At 39.8% G+C, this 21,389-nt stretch overlaps 1 protein-coding gene and 1 non-coding gene across 10 annotated transcripts in view; both read left to right on the forward strand.

Moving 5' to 3' along the window:
• Positions 1–21,174, forward strand: part of RCBTB1 (RCC1 and BTB domain containing protein 1) — a 52,819-nt gene extending 31,645 nt beyond the window's left edge. For all 9 annotated transcript variants that reach the window (XM_047723369.1, XM_047723374.1, XM_047723367.1 and 6 more), the window contains 8 exons: positions 768–926; positions 4,188–4,295; positions 4,657–4,799; positions 6,237–6,427; positions 9,594–9,720; positions 11,830–11,981; positions 12,506–12,636; positions 19,559–21,174. In XM_047723369.1, the coding sequence (XP_047579325.1) occupies positions 768–926; positions 4,188–4,295; positions 4,657–4,799; positions 6,237–6,427; positions 9,594–9,720; positions 11,830–11,981; positions 12,506–12,636; positions 19,559–19,699 (1,152 nt within the window). In that variant the 3' untranslated portion in view covers positions 19,700–21,174. The remainder of the gene's footprint in view (positions 1–767; positions 927–4,187; positions 4,296–4,656; positions 4,800–6,236; positions 6,428–9,593; positions 9,721–11,829; positions 11,982–12,505; positions 12,637–19,558) is intronic.
• LOC125096530 (U4 spliceosomal RNA) lies at positions 7,912–8,053 on the forward strand. Its single transcript, XR_007126220.1, has one exon. It is a non-coding gene; the product is annotated as a U4 spliceosomal RNA (small nuclear RNA).
• Positions 21,175–21,389: the final 215 nt, after the last annotated feature.

Raw genomic sequence — 21,389 nt, forward strand, 5'->3', positions numbered from 1 at the left:
AAATCATAGGCCAAAGGTGCACAGGGTGCATTTGAGGAGGGGAGTTGCTTGGAGCTGACAGTGAATGAAAACTCAGAGAAGACAGTACCCAGAATAGCCTAACAACCTGGTGTCATTTCTGTAGGGACAGACACCTCTTTGGTACTTGTGAGCCTTACAGTGTTATGACCTGTAACTGTGGTTGGTAATTATAATTGTGATGGCCATGAGTCATCAGGAAAGGTTATGTAACACTCAGTTTTGGCAATTAGTGAGACAGGGAGAAGCATTGTAGGGCTTTAAAGCTTCCCGTGAAGGAAAAAAAAGAGTATCTGTGTTCAAAGAGTTAAGCAGACTTTTCCTCTCCCTGCTACTTATGTGGTATATGCTCTATTTCTTACTGATGCCAGACAAATCATATATGGCTGTCATATGACAGAGGCAGTACAGTGTCATGGTTAAGAGCACAGCTACACTTCTTGGGTTCCCATTCCATGTTTACTGCTTACTTGGTAGAACCTCAAGTAAGCCACTTAACCTCTCGGGTTCCATTTCCGTGTAGAAAATGTGGGTGATAATAGTATCTACCCCAGGCCCAGGGTCACTATTCAGGATGACGATGAAAATTAAAGATGGTAATGGTGCCCAGAAAGTATGTAGAGCCATGTAGCACATTGTAAATATTCATTAAGTGGATTTATTTTTATTTTATGATTATTAATGTGTGTTAGAGGTAGAATGTTCACCCTGTTACTAGTAATTCATTCTTTCCCCCTTGTTTTGTGTAGGTATTCGCTTGGGGCTATAACAACTGTGGCCAGGTGGGATCAGGATCTACAACAAATCAACCAACTCCTCGCAAAGTTACAAACTGTTTACATATTAAGAGGGTGGTTGGCATTGCTTGTGGTCAGACCTCATCCATGGCTGTTCTGGACAATGGTGAGGTGAGCTCTCTCTGCACTCCGCTTCTCCGCCCGCCCGCGCCCCGTCCTCTGTCCTCACCTCCTCTCTCGTTAAATAGCATTTTCTGCATGAGGAGCATGTATGCGATCACGGAAGGAAAAGTGCTTTGTTTTATAGTTTCGTGGGTAGTTAACTGGTTACTGATTGAGGGGTACCTAGAGGGTGTTTGCTCCTCAGTATGAATTTTTAATTCTAAGATTAATCTGTAAGTAAAGATACTCATATGTCTCAATTTTATTTTTTTGTGAGACCCCAGGTAGTTTGGTGTTCATAGGTATTTGTGATTTACTGTAGTGAAGAATTTGATACTACCTCTTTTATCCAATGAAGACATCAAGTGTGCCCTCTGTCAAGTTAACTGGTGATGTTTGTCAGCAGCGACGGACTCCAGTGCGCCTGCATCTGGACTCTGTTGGCAGGAGGAAGCTACTTACAGGAGCGGAATTTTTTGTGCCAGTTGTTGTTGGCTACTTTTAAAAACTCAACTTTTAGTGATCCTTTACCGTGGCTACCTTTGAGCTGATGGTTATTTCTGTACAATTATTCTGGTTGTAACTTCTACTTAAATAGGCCTGTTACCAATCTGTCAATGTCTTAGTTGAGAAAAATTATGCAAAGATATGTCTTTGAGATTTTATTCATTTGAGAGTGAGAGAAAGAGAGCTTGTGAGAGCACAAGCAGGGGAGGGGCAGAGGGAAAGGGCAAAGCAGCCTCCCTGCTGAGCAGGGAGCCAAGAAGTGGAGGGGTGGGGCGGGGTGGGGGGGTGGGGCTTAATCTTAACCAGGACCTGGAGATCATGACCGGAGGCACCCAGGCACCCCGCAAAGATTGTCTTTGGCTACAGATGTGGGGTATGTATGCATTGCAGTGCTAGAGTGCTTTGGAGTTTTCTGAATACTCACCTATGTTAACTTACTGTTTTAAATTATTTTTATTGAGGCATAATTGGCATACATTATGTTAGTTTTAGGTGTACAGTGTAATGATTCAATGTTTGTATATAACTAAAGATCACCACAGTAAGTCTAGTTAATATCTGTCACCATGCAGTTTTTTCCTTGTGATGAGAACTTTTAAGATGATTCTCTAAGCAGCTTTCAGATACACAATACAGTATTACTACCTGTAGTCACCATGCTGTACATTACGTCCCGATGACTTACTTATTTTATAACTGGTAGTTTGTACTTTTTGGCCCCCCTTTACCCATTTTGCCTGTGCTCTTCTGCCCCCACCTCTAGAAACCACCAATCTGTTCTCTGTATATATGCGCTTGTTTTTGTTTGTTTGTTTTTTTAATTGAAGTATAGTCAGTGCACAATTTTACATTAGTTTCAGGTGTACAGCGTAGTGATTTGATGAGTCTCTTCCTCAGGCCATGTTCACCAGAAGTGTGAACTTATTTTTTGAATCAATCCTGATGTCATCTTGGATGTTTTCAGAATTTCTTGGGATAGTCATTGGACATTCTCCATCTCAGTATTCTTTACTTTTCCTTTATTTTTAAAAATAAATTTAAAAAATATTATTATGTGGTTATTTTCACAAACAAAAGGAGATGAAACACATAAAGTAAAAAGTGAGTGCCTTTTCTCCAGTCTTATTAATAGTTTAATGAATATCCTTTTGGGTTTTTCCCTATAAACAATTCTGTATGGGTAAATATAACTGTCTTTTATAAAAATGGGATCATTATAGGTTACTGCTCTTCTCTGCTAGTCTGCAGCTTTCCTGCTAACAAGACAGATGTTTACCTGAATCTATTATCAGACCATTTATAGCTGCTTTCCATTATAATGGCTACTTAGTTTTCCTATTGGATGACCCACACCCAAAAATCTAGTAATGGATATTGCAAATGTTTCTAAATTTTTGCTATTATAAACACTGTAGCACTGACTTCCTGTGTTACTGTATATCTCTGTACACTTCTGCAAGTATTCTGTAGAATAAGTTCACAGGAATAAGATTTCTGAGTCAGAGGTTATGCCATTAAAGTTGTTGATAGCTATAGCCAAATTTCTCTGCAGAAAGTTAAAACCTGTTGTACTTATGTTATGGAAAGTGCTTTTAACCATCTCCTGCTGTATCTTAAATTCTCTGTCCTCCTTCCCCTTCTGTCACATTGCCCTGAAAAGCCCCATCCATCTGTTTGCTCTGCCTTGTCCTGGTGCCCCCAGACATTTCAGGTTTCTCATTTGACCAAACCTATAGTCTGTTCCTGGTCAGTGCTTTGTCCTGTGTCCCACACTTGCCATTCTAAACCTTTACCACTGCTGGCAAACCTGTCTCCAGCTCCGCTACTTTCAGCTGATGACTCCCTCTCCAGAGAGTGAAGGGGTCGCCACATTCTATTACATCGTCTTCTTAACCTCTTTCCTGTCTGTTCCTTCTCTCTGGTTCCCCCTGTCTTTGCCTTAGTTTAGACCCTCAGCAGGGCTCATCTGTGTGCTAATGAGAAACACATATCTCCTGAATGACTGTCCCGCTTCTAGTCTTAGATAGTCCGGTCCCCTTTATGTGGAGCCAGCACGATCTTTCCAAGATGTGTGAAAGGCCCATAGATGCATTCTACTTTCCCTAGTATGTGTTTCCGTACTTCACCCCATTGGCCTTTGCTTTTCATTCTAGTCTTCAGCCCTGCCACTGTGCTGGACCTGTTCTGGTACACCTGCCTGCTCCTGTTTAGAACCTGCTTCTAGAACATTCTGTGCTCTCTCCCTGGAATGCATTCACTTCCATTTATCTCTGCTCAAATCTGCTTTCTGAAGGTTGTTCCTAAGCTGTCTTTCTATAGCTAAGTCCTTTCTCTGCTCTGCTTTTGTAGTGACTTGATTGTATCTCTAGGATAGCACTCACCACCTGACTGCAAAAGTTTGCAGTTGTCCATCTTTCCTGTTAAACTGTGACCAAAAACTTATTCCTAGTACCTTTTATCATGTCCTGACATATAAGAGTGCTTCATAATTGTTAATGAGCATCAGCTTCCTCATGTATAAAACAAGATTAAATGACTTGCCCCAAGGCTATCCAAACAGTAGGTGACAGCATAGGAACTCATGCCAAATTCTGTCATCCCCACCCCCAAAATATCTTGTTTGGAGATTCCTTGTGGGATCACATAGAGTGTGGGTGTTGGAAGTGGAAAAGTATACCTGATTTGTTTAGGTGAACGGCATTTTTATACGTTCCCTCTGACTAACAGTTTTAAAAGCCTGTTCTCCCCCTTTCTTTCTCTAAGGTATATGGCTGGGGTTACAATGGCAATGGTCAGCTAGGCTTGGGAAACAATGGCAATCAGCTGACCCCTGTGCGAGTGGCGGCTTTGCACAGCGTGTGTGTGAACCAGGTATGTGTGCTGGGTTGCGCTGCTGCTCACCTCCAGCTCCCCTGCCCTGACTTGGAGAACAATACTATGTGCCTTCATCTTCCACATTTACAGTTTCATCTTCTCTAAATTCCCATGTTGAGGAGAAACACCATGGTGGTGACACATCAGTCTTGACAAGTTAAAAAAAAAAAAACGATTGGAAAACTCTAGGAGTCTCAGTCTTGGGCTTTTCTAATGCTTTTTTAATGTTCCAGAGAATGTCAGTCCATAACTGATGATGAATTGGCATTCTGCAGAAGCTGGCTGTGGTCTTTAAGTAGATGTTTCTCCTGCCTTTCCCGTTTTCCTGTTGATGGTAACCATTTAAATTTACTTGCAGATTGTCTGCGGCTATGCACACACTCTAGCACTAACAGATGAGGGCTTGCTCTATGCCTGGGGAGCTAACACCTATGGGCAGCTGGGAACTGGCAATAAAAATAACCTGCTAAGCCCGGCCCACATCATGGTGGAGAAAGAAAGGTAACTGGGCTGTACCGTGTCTCAGGGTTCTGTGTGTGGTTTTGGACTTGGGGCTCTGTGTGTTGAGCTATGGGGTTTAGCTTTTGTAACTCTTCTGTTTCTTTACGTTGTCATTTTTTTTTTTTTAAAGATTTTATTTATTTGACAGAGAGAGAGAGGTCACAAGTAGGCAGAGAAGCAGGCAGAGAGAGAGGGGGGAAGCAGGCTCCCCACCGAGCAGAGAGCCTCATGCGGGTCTCGATCCCAGGACCCTGAGATCATGACCTGAGCTGAAGGCAGAGGCTTAACCCACTGAGCCACCCAGGCACCCTCTTTACATTGTCATTTTGAATAAGAGTTTGAGTAGCAGCCAGAGTGAACATGAGGTTGATAAGATTCTTACGTAGCTCTCTAAAATAACCTCCTGTGATTGATAGGCATTAATGCGTATTGGTGTAATTCTTACGGCCTTCCTGTGACCCATCTAGTAGGGGAGTGAAATAGGGTCTGTCACCATATAGAAACTCAGAGTGTAGTTCTGACTTTTCCGTTGAGCCAAGTAAAACAACTTCTGAATAAATAAAATCTCTTAAAAGGACAATATCTTTAAATTTAAAAAAAAAAATTTTTTTTTTTAAATTATTTGACAGACAGAGATCAGAGGTAGGCAGAGAGGCAGGCAGAGAGAGAGGAGGGAAAGCAGGCACCCCACTGAGCAGAGAGCCCGATGCGGGGCTCAATCCCAGGACCCTGAGATCATGACCTGAGCCGAGGCAGAGGCTTAACCCACTGAGCCACCCAGGCGCCCCAAGGACAATATCTTTAAATATTGATTTGATTTAATGGATATCACTGGAATAATGCTTTGTTTATTCAGCCAAATTGTGAGTCCTTACCCACTAAGTTTTAGAGGGTTGTCTTCTGATTGTAGGACCTTGTCTAAAGAAGCATACTGAGAAATATAAGTCTGGCTTGATGTCCATTTGGATTAGGATGTTCAGAGTCCATTACCCTGAGGCCAGTGCTTATTTAGGGGTTGAGAGAATAAGTTGTATCAAGGAAATGGTATTTTGAAGACACTATTTTTTTTTTTTTTTTTTTTTTTTTTTTTTTGCTACTGTCTAAGTCCCCCCGAAATGTCAGGACATTTTGCCTCTGTCCACTTTCCTCATCTACTTTAGTTTCTAGTCCCTTTTTCCAAGTTGTCCTCAACAGTGTTTGTTATTTATCCTAATTCAGAATGAGGTTAGGATGAGAAGTGAGGTGACAAGCAAGGGAAGAGCACAGTACTCTTGTTGTGACCTTTCAGTTGTGTTCTTATGACCTGATAACTAATATCCCTCAATCCTGGGCTGTTTTTTGTGGTGCTGTCAGCATGACCCCCTTATCTACCTTGTGTGGTGTGCTCTTGGCTTTTGTGATAAAGAAATGACATATATTTTTCTTAAAACTTTCCAGGGTCGTAGAGATTGCGGCCTGCCACTCTGCACACACGTCGGCGGCCAAGACCCAGGGCGGGCACGTGTACATGTGGGGCCAGTGCCGGGGCCAGTCGGTGATCCTGCCCCACCTCACCCACTTCTCCTGCACCGATGACGTGTTCGCCTGCTTTGCCACGCCTGCCGTCTCGTGGCGCCTCCTGTCCGTGGGTGAGAAAGCTCAGGGCTCCTTCCACCCGGGGAAGAGCCGTGTTAGCAGCTGACCACCCTATTAATGTTTCTGTAGTTGCTGATTGTGGGCACTTTCAGGTCCTAGAATGTTTTATTCTCCAATAGCTGTAATTCCTTTCCTCAAAATAGATTTGCATAATAAAATTTATTTGTATGTTATAAAATATTATAGGGACTTACTGTTTTCTCCCATTCATTGCTTTCATTTTAATTGAGGTGAGATTTACGTCCATGAAGTTAACCATTTGAAAGTGTACAGTTCAGAGGCATTCAGTACGGCCACAGTGCTGTGTGACTACCATTTATATCAAGTTCTGAAGTATTTTCATTTCCCTGAATGAAACGAAACCCTTGTGCCTGTTGTGCAGTCACTCCCCATTCTCCCTTCCCCTATCCCTGGCAGTCACATCTTTGCTTTTACTTTCGAAGGATTTACCTATTCTGGATATTTTCTATAAAGGGAATCCTATGAGATGTGACCTTTTGGGTCTAGCTTCTTTTACTTAATGTTTTTGAGGCTCCCCCATGTTGTAGTACACATTAATTCTTCATTTGTATGGCTGGATGAAATTTTGTTGTACGTATAGACCAAACCTTGTTTTTCCGTGCATCTCTTGACGGATATTTGGATTGTTTCCACCTTCGGCTGTTGTGACTAGTGCTGTTAGAAATATTTGTGTGCAAATCTTTGTTTGAGTAACCTTGTGTCATCAGGTGTGTCAGACAGCTAGCGTGGTTGTCTCATCATTGGGTGACCTGTGTTTATGGGCATGGGAGCAAGAGTATGTTTGGTAAGAGTTAAGCTGCTACTCAATTTAAAGTGAAATAAGTTGAACATTTTCAGGTTCTTTAATTATAATACAATATAGACTTTTTTTTTTTTTTTAAAGAGAGAGAATGTGTGGAGAGTGGGAAGGGCAGAGGGAGAGGGAGAGAGAAAATCTCAAGCAGACTCCATACCCAGCATGGAGCCAACATGGGTCCGATCTCGTGATCCTGAGATCATAACTGGAGCCAGCATCAAGAGTCGGACGCTTAACTGATCAAGCCACCCAGGTCCACCTGCCATATTTTTTTGCAGTGAATGTTGTGATTTGAAAAAATTAGTTTCCACAATGGGACTGTTTGGCCATAATCACACATATGTGTAGCATGTACAGCCAAACACTGTGTCCGTCTTCAGAATCCCATGTGCTCCTTAACCTGGACCTGTTTATAAAGGGCTTCTCCAGGTACTTGCCTCTCAGAATCCTAATCCTGAAAAGACATCCTTTTCAGAACAAAAGTTGTAACATTTTTTAATGTTAAGTTTGGAAAAGGTACTTCTTTCCCATCTACCAAAAGTCAGAAAGTTTACCACCTCAGCTGAGTGTTAGAAAGAGAGCAGCGGGTTAAGAAACACCTCTGAAGAATTTTTTTTTTCTGAAAGGCAGTATTGTCTTGGTTGCTGAAAGCCAAAGGGTAGCTTTGCACAGTGGCAGTATCGTAGCCAATGAGGTTTATCCGAGGCGCGATTATTGCTAATTGAAAGCCAAAGGGTTAGTCAGGCCTTAGGACTGATGCAGAAGTGGAGGCACCGATACGAAGCTACTTTGTGAGTGGGTGGGGTAGCACTCTCGATACCTGGATTCTGTGCCCATCTTAGTCATTTCCTTTCTTTTATTTCCCAGGGATCCAGGTTATAGGGTCAGGGAAAGCCTGATATTTAGAGAGTGTCCACTTTCCTCCACAGCCAAGAGAGCTCTACATTGTGGGAGCCCAGGGGAGGGCTTAGACAAATGCCATTTCCTTGGGAGGTTCTGATAGTTAAGCTCCTGGGTAAGCTTCTTTGTTAAGTTTCAGCCTTGGTTTTAGCAGATGTCCCTCCTCCAAGAGCAGCCGGCTGCTGCGAGAGCCCTGTTCTCATCCTAAGGGCGGTTGAAACCTGTCGCAGCACCTGCATTCATTGCCAGTGATCTCTGGAACTCTTTTTGTTTTCCTATTAGCCTTCTACTTGTTTTCCTTTGTCCGTGCATAGACGGCACAGGAAAGTGTCACCTAATTTGTGTAAGTGCCTTTACTTTTCTTCATGAGGTCACGGTTCGACTTACAAATAATCATTGCAGTGGTTCTTACCAGGCGGCGTGATCAGCTTTTTGTCGAACTGGTCCCTTTGAGTATACGTGGTTACTAAGTCAGTTTACTCTGTTTTTAGATAGTAGGTAAGGATTATTGTTTGTACATTAATCTTTAGGATTAAGAGGGATGTTGAGATTCCACAAACCTAGGAAGCAGGGTTTCTTTGTCTAAGAACATGACTGCATGGCATTACCACTTCACTGCTAACGTTCTTTCTTGGCACAACTTCAGTTGAATTTACTAGCGCCTTGAAACTACCCCAAAGCAGAGCAAAGATGTTCTTGGTGTTTCAGTCAGGGAAAATTGATAAATTCTTAGTCTGTGAAGAGAACAACCAAAGTTTTAAGTAAGTATTTATATAATCGTGGACTGCCTTTAACTTTTTATTCTTTTAAGAAATACACATTTTAAAGATTCATTTAAGAGAAAGCAAGAGTGAGCACAAGCAGGGGAAGTGGGAGAGGGAGTCTGTTGTGGGGCTCAGTCCCAGGACCCTGAGATCATGACCTGAGCTGAAAGCAGATGCTTAACTGACTGAGCCACACAGGCAGCCCCAAAATATACGTTTTAAAATGTCTGACTTGGGGCGCCCGGGTGGCTCAGTGGGTTAAATCCTCTGCCTTCGGCCTGGGTCATGATCCCGGAGTCCTGGGATTAAGCCCCGCATCGGGCTCTCTGCTCCGTGGGGAGCCTGCTTCCTCCTCTCTCTACCTGCCTCTCTGCCTACTTGTGATCTCTGTCTGTCAAATAAATAAATAAAATCTTAAAATAAATAAATTAATTAATAAAATGTCTGACTTGGTACGTAAGACTGGTAATTGGCTTTTCCAACTACTATTTTTGGTAGTTTAAAGACTCAAAGTACTTATTTTGATACAGTGAAATTGATTTGTCAAATAAGGCATGAACTCTTGAAAAAAATCTGATGGAATTATCTATCATGCTAATGGTTATTTTTTTGAAGTCTTTCATATCTCTAGCATGTTTCCTGAGCCTTTTGTATTAATAACGTGTTTGTTGCTTTCAGAGCACGAAGACTTTTTAACAGTTGCCGAATCACTGAAGAAAGAATTTGATAGTCCAGAAACTGCTGATCTGAAGTTTCGAATTGATGGGAAATATATCCATGTCCATAAGGCTGTTTTGAAAATCAGGTATTTTTGTGTGAACTTAAAGACATTAATAACCTTTTGTTGTTGCAATCTCCATTTTTTTTGTTAGCCCACAAAATGGAGACTGATAAGGAATAGCCTTGGCAGTAGAGAGAAATGGTACAACTTAGTATTTTTGTGAATGGGATCCATGCATTACTGAAGAGTTTTGCATGTGTATGTGAGTATGCAGTCCTGCCTTTTTGAAAAGGCATGATGTGGTAATGTGAATATTTGTATTGTGTTGGCGTTTTTTTTCCTCTTTTTTTTTTTTTTTTTTTTTTTGAGAGAAAGAGTGCACGCTCTGAGCCAGGGTGGGAAGAGGGGCGGAGGGAGAGGGAGAGAGAATCCCAAACTGGCTCCACCCTGGGTGATGTTGCGCTTGATCCCACGACCCTAAGCCAAAATCCAGAGTCCTACTGAGCCGTTCAGGCTCACTGTCTGTATTGTGTTTTAAATGAAGATCTGGTGAGTATTTATTTCCATTGACAAATTTACATGCTTAAAAAAAATACAGAAGATTTTTAGTGAAAAGTGTGTTTATCTTCTTTTACACTTAAAGATTCCTTTTTCCTCAAGCAGAAAACTCACGGTCAGGAGTGGTGAACCTCTGACCCTGAGGGACATCTAATTCCCAATTACAGAAACGTCCTTTAAAGAGAGTAGATGATGACAGGATTGTATTTATTAATAACGGTTTGGACTCTTGGGCCCTGAGGCTGCCATTACTGAAAAAGAGGCACATGAAGTGAGACTGTTGGGAGTTAAAGTGGCCATTTATAAGTCCCTTTTGAAATTTAGTTGAAAATCTTTTTACAAAATAACACATTTTAAGGGAACCCCAAAGCCATATGTCAGTTATTATTGAGAGAGTAAATATCTGAACCAAAGTATTAACAGGTGAACTGGAAATGTTCCTTTCCATGAACCTGTGGTCAACCGTCTGTTCCTTTCATTTAATTGTCGCATTTATTTGTCATTCCTTGCCTAGACAACTGTTTCTCTTCTCAGATGAAGTAATGTCTTATGTAGGTGGAACCATTTTTAGTTGAGAATGGATTTTGAAAATATCTATGTTTATTTACACCATATCTCATTTTAGTATGTGTGCTGCCGAAGGGAGCACAACCATATCTCATTTTAAAAGGATTTGAGGGGCGCCTGGGTGGCTCAGTGGGTTAAGCCGCTGCCTTCGGCTCAGGTCATGATCTCGGAGTCCTGGGATCGAGCCCCGCATCGGGCTCTCTGCTCTCTCGGGGAGCCTGCTTCCTCCTCTCTCTCTGCCTGCTTGTGATCTCTCTGTCCAAAAAAAAAAAAAAAAAAAAAAAATCTTTAAAAGGATTTGAAAAGGTGACTTTTTAAAACTGAAGTAAATGACATACTTAAGAAAACCCAGTATTTAGAAATCAGTTCCTCATACAGGTGGCTTTTTCCATGCAAATACAACATAAAAAGACCCACTGAAGTTTTTTTTTTTAAATCTGTGACTCTCCCAGTGAATGTATTTTGTGAGTAAGTTGGTAACAGGTTTGGGAAGATTGAAAGGGAGCAGGTCAAAGCAGAAGAACAAAATAGGACTAATGGCTATTTTGAAGATGTGTCAGAAAAGAAGGAAATTTATCATGTAATGGGATAATAATCAGCCTAAATGTAATCCAGTTAGCATTTAAAACCATTTTAAGGATATGTTGATTACATGAAAATTAAAAACCAAATAAATTACTTGAATGATACTGATATACAGTCAAAGATTTGAACTATCATTTCTGAATTTCTTTTAATTTCATTGTTTAAAATGTATTTCTCTATAATACTTTTAAGAAAAACACATGAGCAGAATACTTGATCTGAATGAGGTCTGCCACATGGAGACAGTGGAACACTGGAAGTGCTAGGTACTTACTTCTAGGCTCCATTTCTAATTCTTAGTATTTGATAGTTCTCATCGAAAAATGAAAGTGGAAATATGCAGATGGTGAATGTGAAAGCCTTTGCTAGCTGCAAATCCGTGATCCTGGGGTGTGTGGGCCCAAGGATAGGAATAGTTAAGGAGGCCTGTAATACTTACCTGACCGCAGCAACTTCATAGGTAATTTTCTGTGTTCTGTTTAGGTGTGAGCACTTTCGGTCCATGTTCCAGTCTTACTGGAATGAGGATATGAAGGAGGTGATAGAAATAGACCAGTTTTCTTACCCAGTATACCGTGCCTTTCTCCAGTACCTCTACACAGACACAGTGGACCTGCCGCCGGAAGATGCTATAGGTACCTCAGCCCGCGGGACAGGCCAAGCCATGTGGTCACACAACTCTCTTGTTGTGTTCTTACAGTGCTGAAGTGTAAAAAGTGTCAGGTTGACTGGTTTTTAGACAATATTTGAAGATAAATGTCTTTAAAAATAGTGTTGTATAGTAATGATGGTTAATAATTTTGGATACATTTATTTATGACCATGGACTTATTTTCATCTATTAATACTGAAATATTACATTGCTAATGAAATAACATCTCATCTCAGAAGTAAAATGAGGGGTTAATTCTATTTATTCCCCTTCCTTTGTACTGTAGAAGAAGATGCATAAAGTGAGTGTAGGAGAGGTCTGTTTGGGGGTGGGGGAGGTAGGGAGTGAAAAAGAGGGTTTATTTAATAAAATTTAGAGTGTTATTCACTAAGAAACTTCTGTTGATTTATCCACATAACTCTTTTCACCGAAATAAATTATGCATGTTTATAAATTATGGGAAATTATCATAAAATTAATTAAGCCTTCCATACTTTTTGCTTTTAGGTCTTTTGGACTTGGCTACATCTTACTGTGAAAACCGACTGAGAAAGCTTTGTCAGCACATTATCAAACGTGGAATTACAGTGGAGAATGCCTTTTCACTGTTCTCTGCTGCAGTCAGATACGATGCAGAGGTAACATAAAATAAAAAACAGAAACCACCTCCTCCGACTCCCCATGGCCTGCCCCCTGCTTTTCTTGCATGAGACAAGGAAAAGGAGTAATTTCACTTCTATTTAGGGAATCCATGATCTGACTGATCCCTAAAAAATGAAAGCTGGCCTTCCTTGTTTGTTCTGTGTTCATAGTTTCAAAAATGGCTGTTCTTCTTTCATTTTTAACTAAGAAAAGAAATTAACTGAAGTCCAAGCAGCTCTACTGTGGGTCGAAATAGAAAGTGTCCTACCCAGTTGGACTGACGCCATATTGTAGTTTCAGGGGTTTCTCAAGGTCAGCATATATATTTTTTTCAAAACCCACTTTGCTATCTCCCTAACTCTACCCTGTTGTCAGCCAAAGATGCTGTATGATTCGTATCTGTGTATGGTCTGAAGTTCTATCTTTGTCTAATTATAACTCATTCATGTGTGAAGAACTCAGTCTGGGCTCTTTTTGTTTGTGTGTTTGGTTGTGAATGGTTGATTTTGCACTGGATTGAATTCTTAATCTAGGATTCATGGATCTCTAGAGAATCTATGAATGAACGGGCTTTGGGGAGTCTGAAATTTGCGTTTAGTGTGTTTTCTCGAAGTTAAGAACCAAAGTGTCATCAGATTGTAAGCTGCTCATAGGCAGAAACTGGTCCTTATTCACCTCTGTACCCTGTAGTGCCTGGCACATAGTAGGCACTCGGTAATAAATGTTTGTGGAACTGAATGAATATGGTACTACCTGAAGGGTGCATTAAGGATAATTAGTGAACTTAAGGCTGGTCTGGTTGGTTTTATAAATTTACAGAGAATAAACGGTAGAGAGCAGTAGGCTGAGAGTTCAAGATGTCCAGTTAAAGCATATACTTTAGTGACCTTCTTAGAGGTATTTTGTCATCATTTGACAAGGCAGAGAACCTGGTATCAGGATTTGCCAAACACCCGCAGAGGTCTGTAACCGTGGCCTTGGCAGTGGGGTGGAAGACAGATTTCATCTTTATTACACTTAGGGGTCAGAATGCACCATTACATCTTGTATTTTCAAAATGTGTCCTATTTTTATTTGAGATTATGATTATAAATATTTAATAAGTTCAAATAGCTGACTAGGTGTGTGGTCTGGCAACAGATGCTATGATGATCAAAGTAAATTATGTCTATAGGAAATGGAAGTATAGATTTTTTTCTACCTTTTCTGTGACACCATGAACTTCTTTATTGAAAAGTGCTATTTCTTTGGGTTACATTCTACCCAGTGATATAATTTTAAATTGGTTGATGCCTGTTCTGTCCACTTTTTAATTGACTTTAACATCTACTCTGTGCCTCTCCCCTACTCCTTCACAGCTAATGAGTTCCTTATTCCTGGGATTAGGATAGTGCTAACTGAAGCCAGTTAGAAACATCTGGGCAGAGGCAAACATCTCAGCTCTAGGTACTAGAAATTTCTTTCTCACTAAGCTAAAACCTACCCCCAAAAGTCACAGAAAAACATCTTGTGCCGCTTCTACCTATGCCAGCTGGAAATTTTTTTTTTTTTTTTTAAGATTTTTATCTATTTATTTGACAGACAAAGATCACAAGTAGGCAGAGAGGCAGGCAGAGAGAGAGGAGGAAGCAGGCTCCCTGCCAACCAGAGAGCCCAATGCAGGACTCGATCCCAGGACCCTGGGATATTGACCCGAGCCGAAGGCAGAGGCTCTAACCTGCTGAGCCACCCAGGTGCCCCTGGAAATCTTTTTTTATTACTAGTTTTTGTTTTTCTCATACTAAGTATAGACACATGAAATACTGTCCCTTCTTTGAGACTGAAAATATATGTGATTCCCTAGAGTCTGTCACAGTATGGGCATTTGGTTTGGCACTCAAGAGTGTAGGTTGATTGGGCCCCTGGGTGGCTCAGTCGGTTAAGCTGCTGCCTTTGGCTCAGGTCATGCACGATTCCATTGTCCTGGGACTGCACTGGGCTCTTTGCTCAGTGGGAAGCCTGTTTCTCTCTCTGCCTCTGCCTGCCACTCTGCCTGCTTGTGCTCTCTTTCTCTCTGATAAATGAAAAAAAAAAAAAAAGTATGTTGAATTAAATGAATGAACAAATATATTTGAAATACCTCACTACAAAGGTGTACTTTTTAGAAAATGAAAAAAAAAAACCCCAACCCCACAAATATTATATATTCAATGTAGAAAAATTAGAAAATAGAAGACAAAAAGGAGAGAATCACCTCTTTCTTTCTAGGCTATTTTTTTTTTTTTTTTAAAGATTCTTATAGGAGTTCTGTAATTGACTAATATACTTTTACATTATATTTCCTTAATGGTGTAGAAGGTAGTAAGTGAACAAAGTGTTTCTTTTTCTTTCTTTCTTTTTTTTTAAGACTGTATTTATTTATTTGACAGAGGCACAGTGAGAGGGGGAACCCCAGCAGGGGGAGTGGGAGAGGGAAAAACAGGCTCCCTGCTGAGCAGGGAGCCCGATGTGGGGCTGATCCCAGGACCCTGGGATCATGACCTGAGCCAAAGGCAAACACTTAATGACTAAGCCACCCAGGAACCCCAAATGAAGTGTTTAGAATATAAAAATAAAACCCACTCACTTTATTAGTTGATGGGAAGCTTCTATATTAAGTCAGATTGGAAATTAACTGCCAGAAAATTGACTGACTTTCAGAAGCTCCACTTGAGACCAGGTGACTTTTCCTTCATTCTGTGTTCAGATGCTAGGAAGATGGAGACCACATGCTTCTCCTATTTTTTTCTCTTTTCTGTAAGTTCCTGCAGTTCCTCTGTACCCCATTTGACAAGATAATGTCCAAGCAAATATACACACATAAAAGCAACAAAAATGTATTGACTCAGTAGTTAGGAAGTTTTTTTTAAAGTAAGCTGCTTGTTGTGGAGCTGTCACATTGTGAGTGCATTGTCAAACTTTCTCCAAGTTTTAGCTGAGGAAGGACTTGGCACAGGAGCACTTCCATATTCCTTTAGTACAAACCCAAATGAACATTGCCATCAAGGGAGAAGACGTGAATGAAACACTGTATCAAGATAGTTCTATAGCTCATCACATGAATTTTGAAATGTTTCTATTTGAAATGTTTCTATTTATACCGTCTTCAGGAGATTTTTGTTTTCTGTTTATATTTGAACATTAGAAGAAATAGTTAGGAACAAGAGTACAGCACTTTCCAGAAAATCCTACTTGGTGAGCAACTTACATCCTAAGATTTTGCTATTGTTGGGAAGTCATAAAAATAAGGCCAGGAATCTAATTCCAAAATTGGTTTGGGATATTGGTATTGAAAAGTTTTGTGCTAAAGGCTGATGGTCAGCATTTTTTTCTTTCTGAAATTAAAAGTTTTCCATCATCAGTAGACTATAAAATATTTTTTGGTTAGTGAGACAAAGTATATTTAAGTATATTCTAAAAAACCAAACCAAAGACCCCTTTAATCTGGAATATTTTGTACCTGATATATATTATAAAATACTGAACTTACAGTTTTAGAGTTTTGTTACTACTTTAACAACAAGTTTGGACAGAAGTAGTTATGGTTCACAGTCTTGCCATCTGGAATGTGTCTCAAGGTTGGCTTGTGACCCATACACAACCTGTCTCACCCTGGCCAAGTGGCCTTCAATAAAATTCTTAGCATTCAGTTATTTTAGCTTTGGGGAATTTAGGACTGGTTAAGTTCATTTAGGCTGCAGTAGCATTTTTTAAAATGGGGTATTAAGACCATCAACTGTCTGTGTTTTACTTTGTTACCAAAGAAAATCTGTGGGAAGGAAAAACAAGTTATTTTCAGAATATAAAAGTTATTGGAATAATTTTAAAAATTTGGAATGAATTTATAAATTATTTCAGAATAGCAATATATTTTGAGCTTTCTTGCTGATTACAACAAATCTGGTATTTTATCTGATTTGCCTTAGAACCACTTTATAATAATTTCACCATAAAATGTCGTAAGTAAGGGATTTAGTTTCTAAAATACCAAGAATATCGTTTTAGAGCCCCTGATTTTGCATCCTTTCCCACTTCTGTATTCCGTGGGCCTTAAGAAGATGCTCCAATCTGTTATGAACTTTTTTTTTTTTAAAAGATTTTATTTATTTATTTGACAGACACAGCAAGAGGGAATGCAACCAGGGGGAGTGGGAGAGGAAGAAACAGGCTTCCTGCTGAGCAGGGAGCCTGATGTGGGGCTCCATCCCAGGACCCTGGGATCATGGCCTGAGTCACCCAGGCACACCCCTGTTATGAACTTTTTTCATCTACTGGTCAGGTGATGCCTTCTTGTTCTTCTTGGAAATGTTTTATATAAAGCCTGGCACTCTTGTTATAGTTACCTTATTAGTTAGGTAGGAGTTGAATTTTCTTTTTTGGGTATTGAAGATGTGATCATTTGCAGAATGAGCAAACAGATGATGTAGGTTCTTCAAATATTTAAGAATTAATCAGAAAAATATCTCCTTTACACCTCAAAGACAAGCTGGCTCAGAGCATTGGCTGCTGAGTGAATTGCATTGCTATGTCTCTCTGCTTCATGCAAATGAACTTGCAGTTTCTTTCCAAGTGCATTCAGTACTTCCTTTTCCATAGAACTGCCTTACGCAGGATTTAGCCATTAAATGACAATTACTTATTTCAATAACCCAGATTTAGATAATTTTCAGGGTTCTCTAGTTCAACTTTCAGTGTTTGAAACTGCAGAACATTTTTGGAATACTGAGTTATCGAACCAATTCAAACTAGTTGGAGGGGAAGGGAAGGCAGTTTGATAGAGCTAGTTTCACAAATGTATGAAGTGATTTGTAATTAGAGACACCCTTTGTATACCTGTACTGCATAAAAGTTCTTAAAGTTTATACCCAAGATCATCTCTGTATAATTAGTAAGCTGGGTAAACTCATTTTTTCACGTGTACTCAAAAGAGCTTGAATTCCAGATTTGTAGACACGGAACTCATAAGGTTTTACAATGCCAGAATTTAGTGCAGTCTTCTTTGAATTCTTCAAATTCTTCTTTGAATTTGAAATTATGTGATTAAAAGTTAATATTTATAGATCCTCATCTGATACATTGCATGGTTTGAAGAACTTTCTGTGCTTATGACTTGTTATTTCTTCCTAAATTATGTGTAGAAAAACTAGTTTTCTATTTTTGATAAATAAGATTAAAATGACTTTTATCTCCTTGTGGAATATAATTTAATCCCTAAAGCTGTTTCTTAATCATTGGGTTGTAATACCAGGAGTAGGGCTTTTTCTTTAATAGTAATGTGAGAGGGAATGTTTTATATAGTTTAACATTTTGTTTTATTATAATACACAGAACATTTACCTGTACGTCAGCCCACAGGGACTCTCTTATTAAAAAGTGCTGTTACAAATATAGTGCTGATATTTTATTTATTTATTTATTTGTTTGTTTATTTATTTATTTTTTAAGATTTTATTTATTTATTTGACAGAGATCACAAGCAGGCAGAGAGGCAGGCAGAGAGAGGAGGAAGCAGGCTCCCTGCCGAGCAGAGAGCCCGATGCAGGGCTCGATCCCAGGACCCAGATCATGACCTGAGCCGAAGGCAGAGGCTTTAACCCACTGAGCCACCCAGGCGCCCCAGTGCTGATATTTTAAATGCATTGTGAATTATCTAGAAAACAAAACTCTGGCAGCAGCTGACTGATACACATAGAGGTGGTTTATCTCTTACTGGTGATATGACTGATGGGAACCTCATTCAGGGACCCTTAAAAGAAGGAAGCATTTGTTTGCAGGGCTCTGCACTGAGAGAGTAGAAAGGGATGTGACTGTGTTTGTGTGTGCCCTTCCCTAACCTGCCTGAGATTCTCATTTGACAGTATCTGGAAACTTGAAACCAAGACACTGCAGTTTAAATGTCGAGTTCCGGGTTTGATAGAACCCCGAGTATTGACCTTCAGTGTAGCTTGCAAAGTTAAAAAAAAAATCAAGGTATTTGTGATAAGTGCTTTCAGTGTGATTTGCTGTTATATATTTAGACTTTGTATACATTCCAATGCCTGATTTAGTAAATATATGTTCTAGTTTTTAAAGGAACAAACATAGTAGCCATTTTGCTGCGCATGAAAGTCTGTATTATCATTGGTGCAAATAGGTTTTTAAGTTGTTCCGGTTTGCCACTCGTGTGTATTACTTTCCTTCTGAGTGTCAGTAGCTGGTTACTTCATTCGTCTGACTGAAAACTCCAGTCTTTGAATATTCTTCTCCGGATTGACCATCTGAGAAATTAGTTCACTGGGAATTGTAGTGTATTATTCCTTATGGCTTTAAGAATGACGGCATTTTATCTAGGAGAGCATAAAAGTGGATTTAAGGTCTTTGGAATTTTTTTCTTTTTTAATGTGTCTCTTGAAGTCATCTCTTTATCACTTTTTTGTTTCTTAAAATCTTCTTTAAGCTGTCTTAATTCTTTTTTTCAGACTTCTTGACTGTGGTAAAACATGATGGACTGAAGTTGCTTTCAGCTTTGTTTTTAATTAGTATTGAAGAATAATTGGCCGGCATTATTGTACTAGTTTTAGGTGTATGCTTTCAGCTTCTCAGGATGAAGTCTGCGTGGGACGAGACTGTGTGGTAGCCTTGCAGAAGCTGTCCCCCCATAGGTTGTGTGAATGGGTGTGTGTTTTAAAGAGTCAGACTTGAGGTAGTGGAATTACTGCTTTCACTATTTTTGGCTAAGTGGTGTGTGCTTTTCTGATACCTATCTGTGGTCACTTATTTGCTTAGTTTGAGGTTTCTGGCCTCAAATATCTTTTCTAGGGGAGGGTGAAAGATTTGGGATGAGGGTTTGGATAGAAGTAATTCGATCAAAGTTAATAAAAAAGGCCTCTTCTTGTTTTTATTTTTGTTGTGTGTGTCCAGGATTTAGAAGAATTCTGCTTTAAGTTTTGCATCAATCATTTGACAGAAGTTACACAGACTGCAGCATTTTGGCAAATGGATGGCCCTCTGCTAAAGGAATTCATTGCTAAAGCCAGTAAATGTGGAGCCTTTAAGAACTGAAGCCCAAGGCTGCTGGGTTTTGTGAGTGCCCGGGGGTATGGGCGATGGTGCGTCCTTTGTGCTCTGCAGGTGATGTAATTTTGCAGGTAAAAACCCATCAGGTGTTTTTTGTTCTTTGTTTTTTGTTTTTTGTTTTTTTCCCATTTCTGAGACACAGTTCTCTGTGTAGGAATATATGAAGGATGTACAGCTTTCCTGAACCCGTTTTGAACAACTCTTGTTTCCAGATATGTAGATTTTAAATGTGACCTTAATTTGGCTGGAATGTTGTAAAGGGGTGAAAGTTCAGCTGGTTGTTTTTTTGTTTTGTTTCTGACTAGAGGAACTTATGAACTTGGAAAGGGGAAATCTGTGGTAATTCTTCTGTTTCACATATTGACAACCCTTTGACACCAGGAATTGGGACAGTCTGTGAATTGTGGGATAGTCATAGAGGCCCCACCGTGAATTAAAGATGCTGACTTTGGGGCTCGTTGAAATGCTGCATTAATTGCTATTTCAGTAGCCATACTGTGAGGCATAGTTAAGATAGTTTGAGGCTTTTGTATTTGCACTACTGAGGACCTTTTTTAATTTCATGGTGTTTCAAAATAGTAATCAGTTTAATCTGAGTTAAACCTATTGAGATGCTGATCATGTAGAGATAAACTTCTAGGCCAAGACTTCTCTAAAGACTTAAGCACAGAAAGAGTAGTAATTTAGGACTACCTGTGAAAACTTGATCATGAAAGAAATTTTGTTTGGACACAGGTCAATATTTTATAAATTAGAATCTCCACTACTATCCAACAGTGTTTTGTTTTATTAAGACAAAGTCCAAGAACTGAAGTTAAAATTGCTCCCCCATCGTTTCCCCCATAAATGCTCATCATAAGAGGAAAGTAATGGCATGCTCCTATACTCTGGCCTTCCTAAAATCATGGCAGCTAGATCATCAGATCTGCTACAACAGACTCAGAAGTGGTTCTTAAAACCACCTTTCTGGCAGGACTTCTTGGAATTTGTTTTAGCTCTTTTATCCAGGCCGAGTATCATCACACATTCGCTTATTTGTAATGTCAGTGGCTTTCATTTTAGACTTCTTCAGCTTTTATGTGTTAGGTATAATATTTAACACAATTTAACTTAAAAAAACGATCAAAATTATGGTTTTCCTGAAAAGATCCTACTTAAAAGGGTCTTTCAGTTTGGTTTTGTGTTTGGTTTTGTTTTGGTCTGCTTATGAAACGTGATTTTGGGAGGAAGAGTGTTCAGCTCTGGGTTTTATCATGTGTGTCCATTGAGCTTGCTGTGAGAACAAAGCTTTGTTCTGTTCTCTGGCCCATGGACTCATTTCCATTTGTGGGCATGCCCTAGTGAACTCTTTGCTGCTTGGAAGTTCCCTCATCTGAACTTGGAGCCTAAATACATTTTCAGAGCCGAATTAATAGGAGGGGGAAGATATGCTGCAGCCGCTATTTTTAGCAATGTTTCGGTGTGGGGGTGGGGGTTGGGTGGGAGTGAGGGCTCAAAGATAGTTCACTGATAAGTGAGATAACTACAAGCCTAGCAGTCCCAGTTTCCTTTTCTTGACCATGTCGCAGGTGATTGAAGTCCATTCAATTATTAGATTAGAATTAGTTCTGCAACATGATAGAATTTTTCTTACTAGGTTGATAAATGCACATTAATTTGATTATTAGCTATGATG

The sequence above is a fragment of the Lutra lutra genome, chromosome 3 (genome assembly GCF_902655055.1).
Source record: "Lutra lutra chromosome 3, mLutLut1.2, whole genome shotgun sequence".
NCBI lineage: Eukaryota > Metazoa > Chordata > Mammalia > Carnivora > Mustelidae > Lutra > Lutra lutra.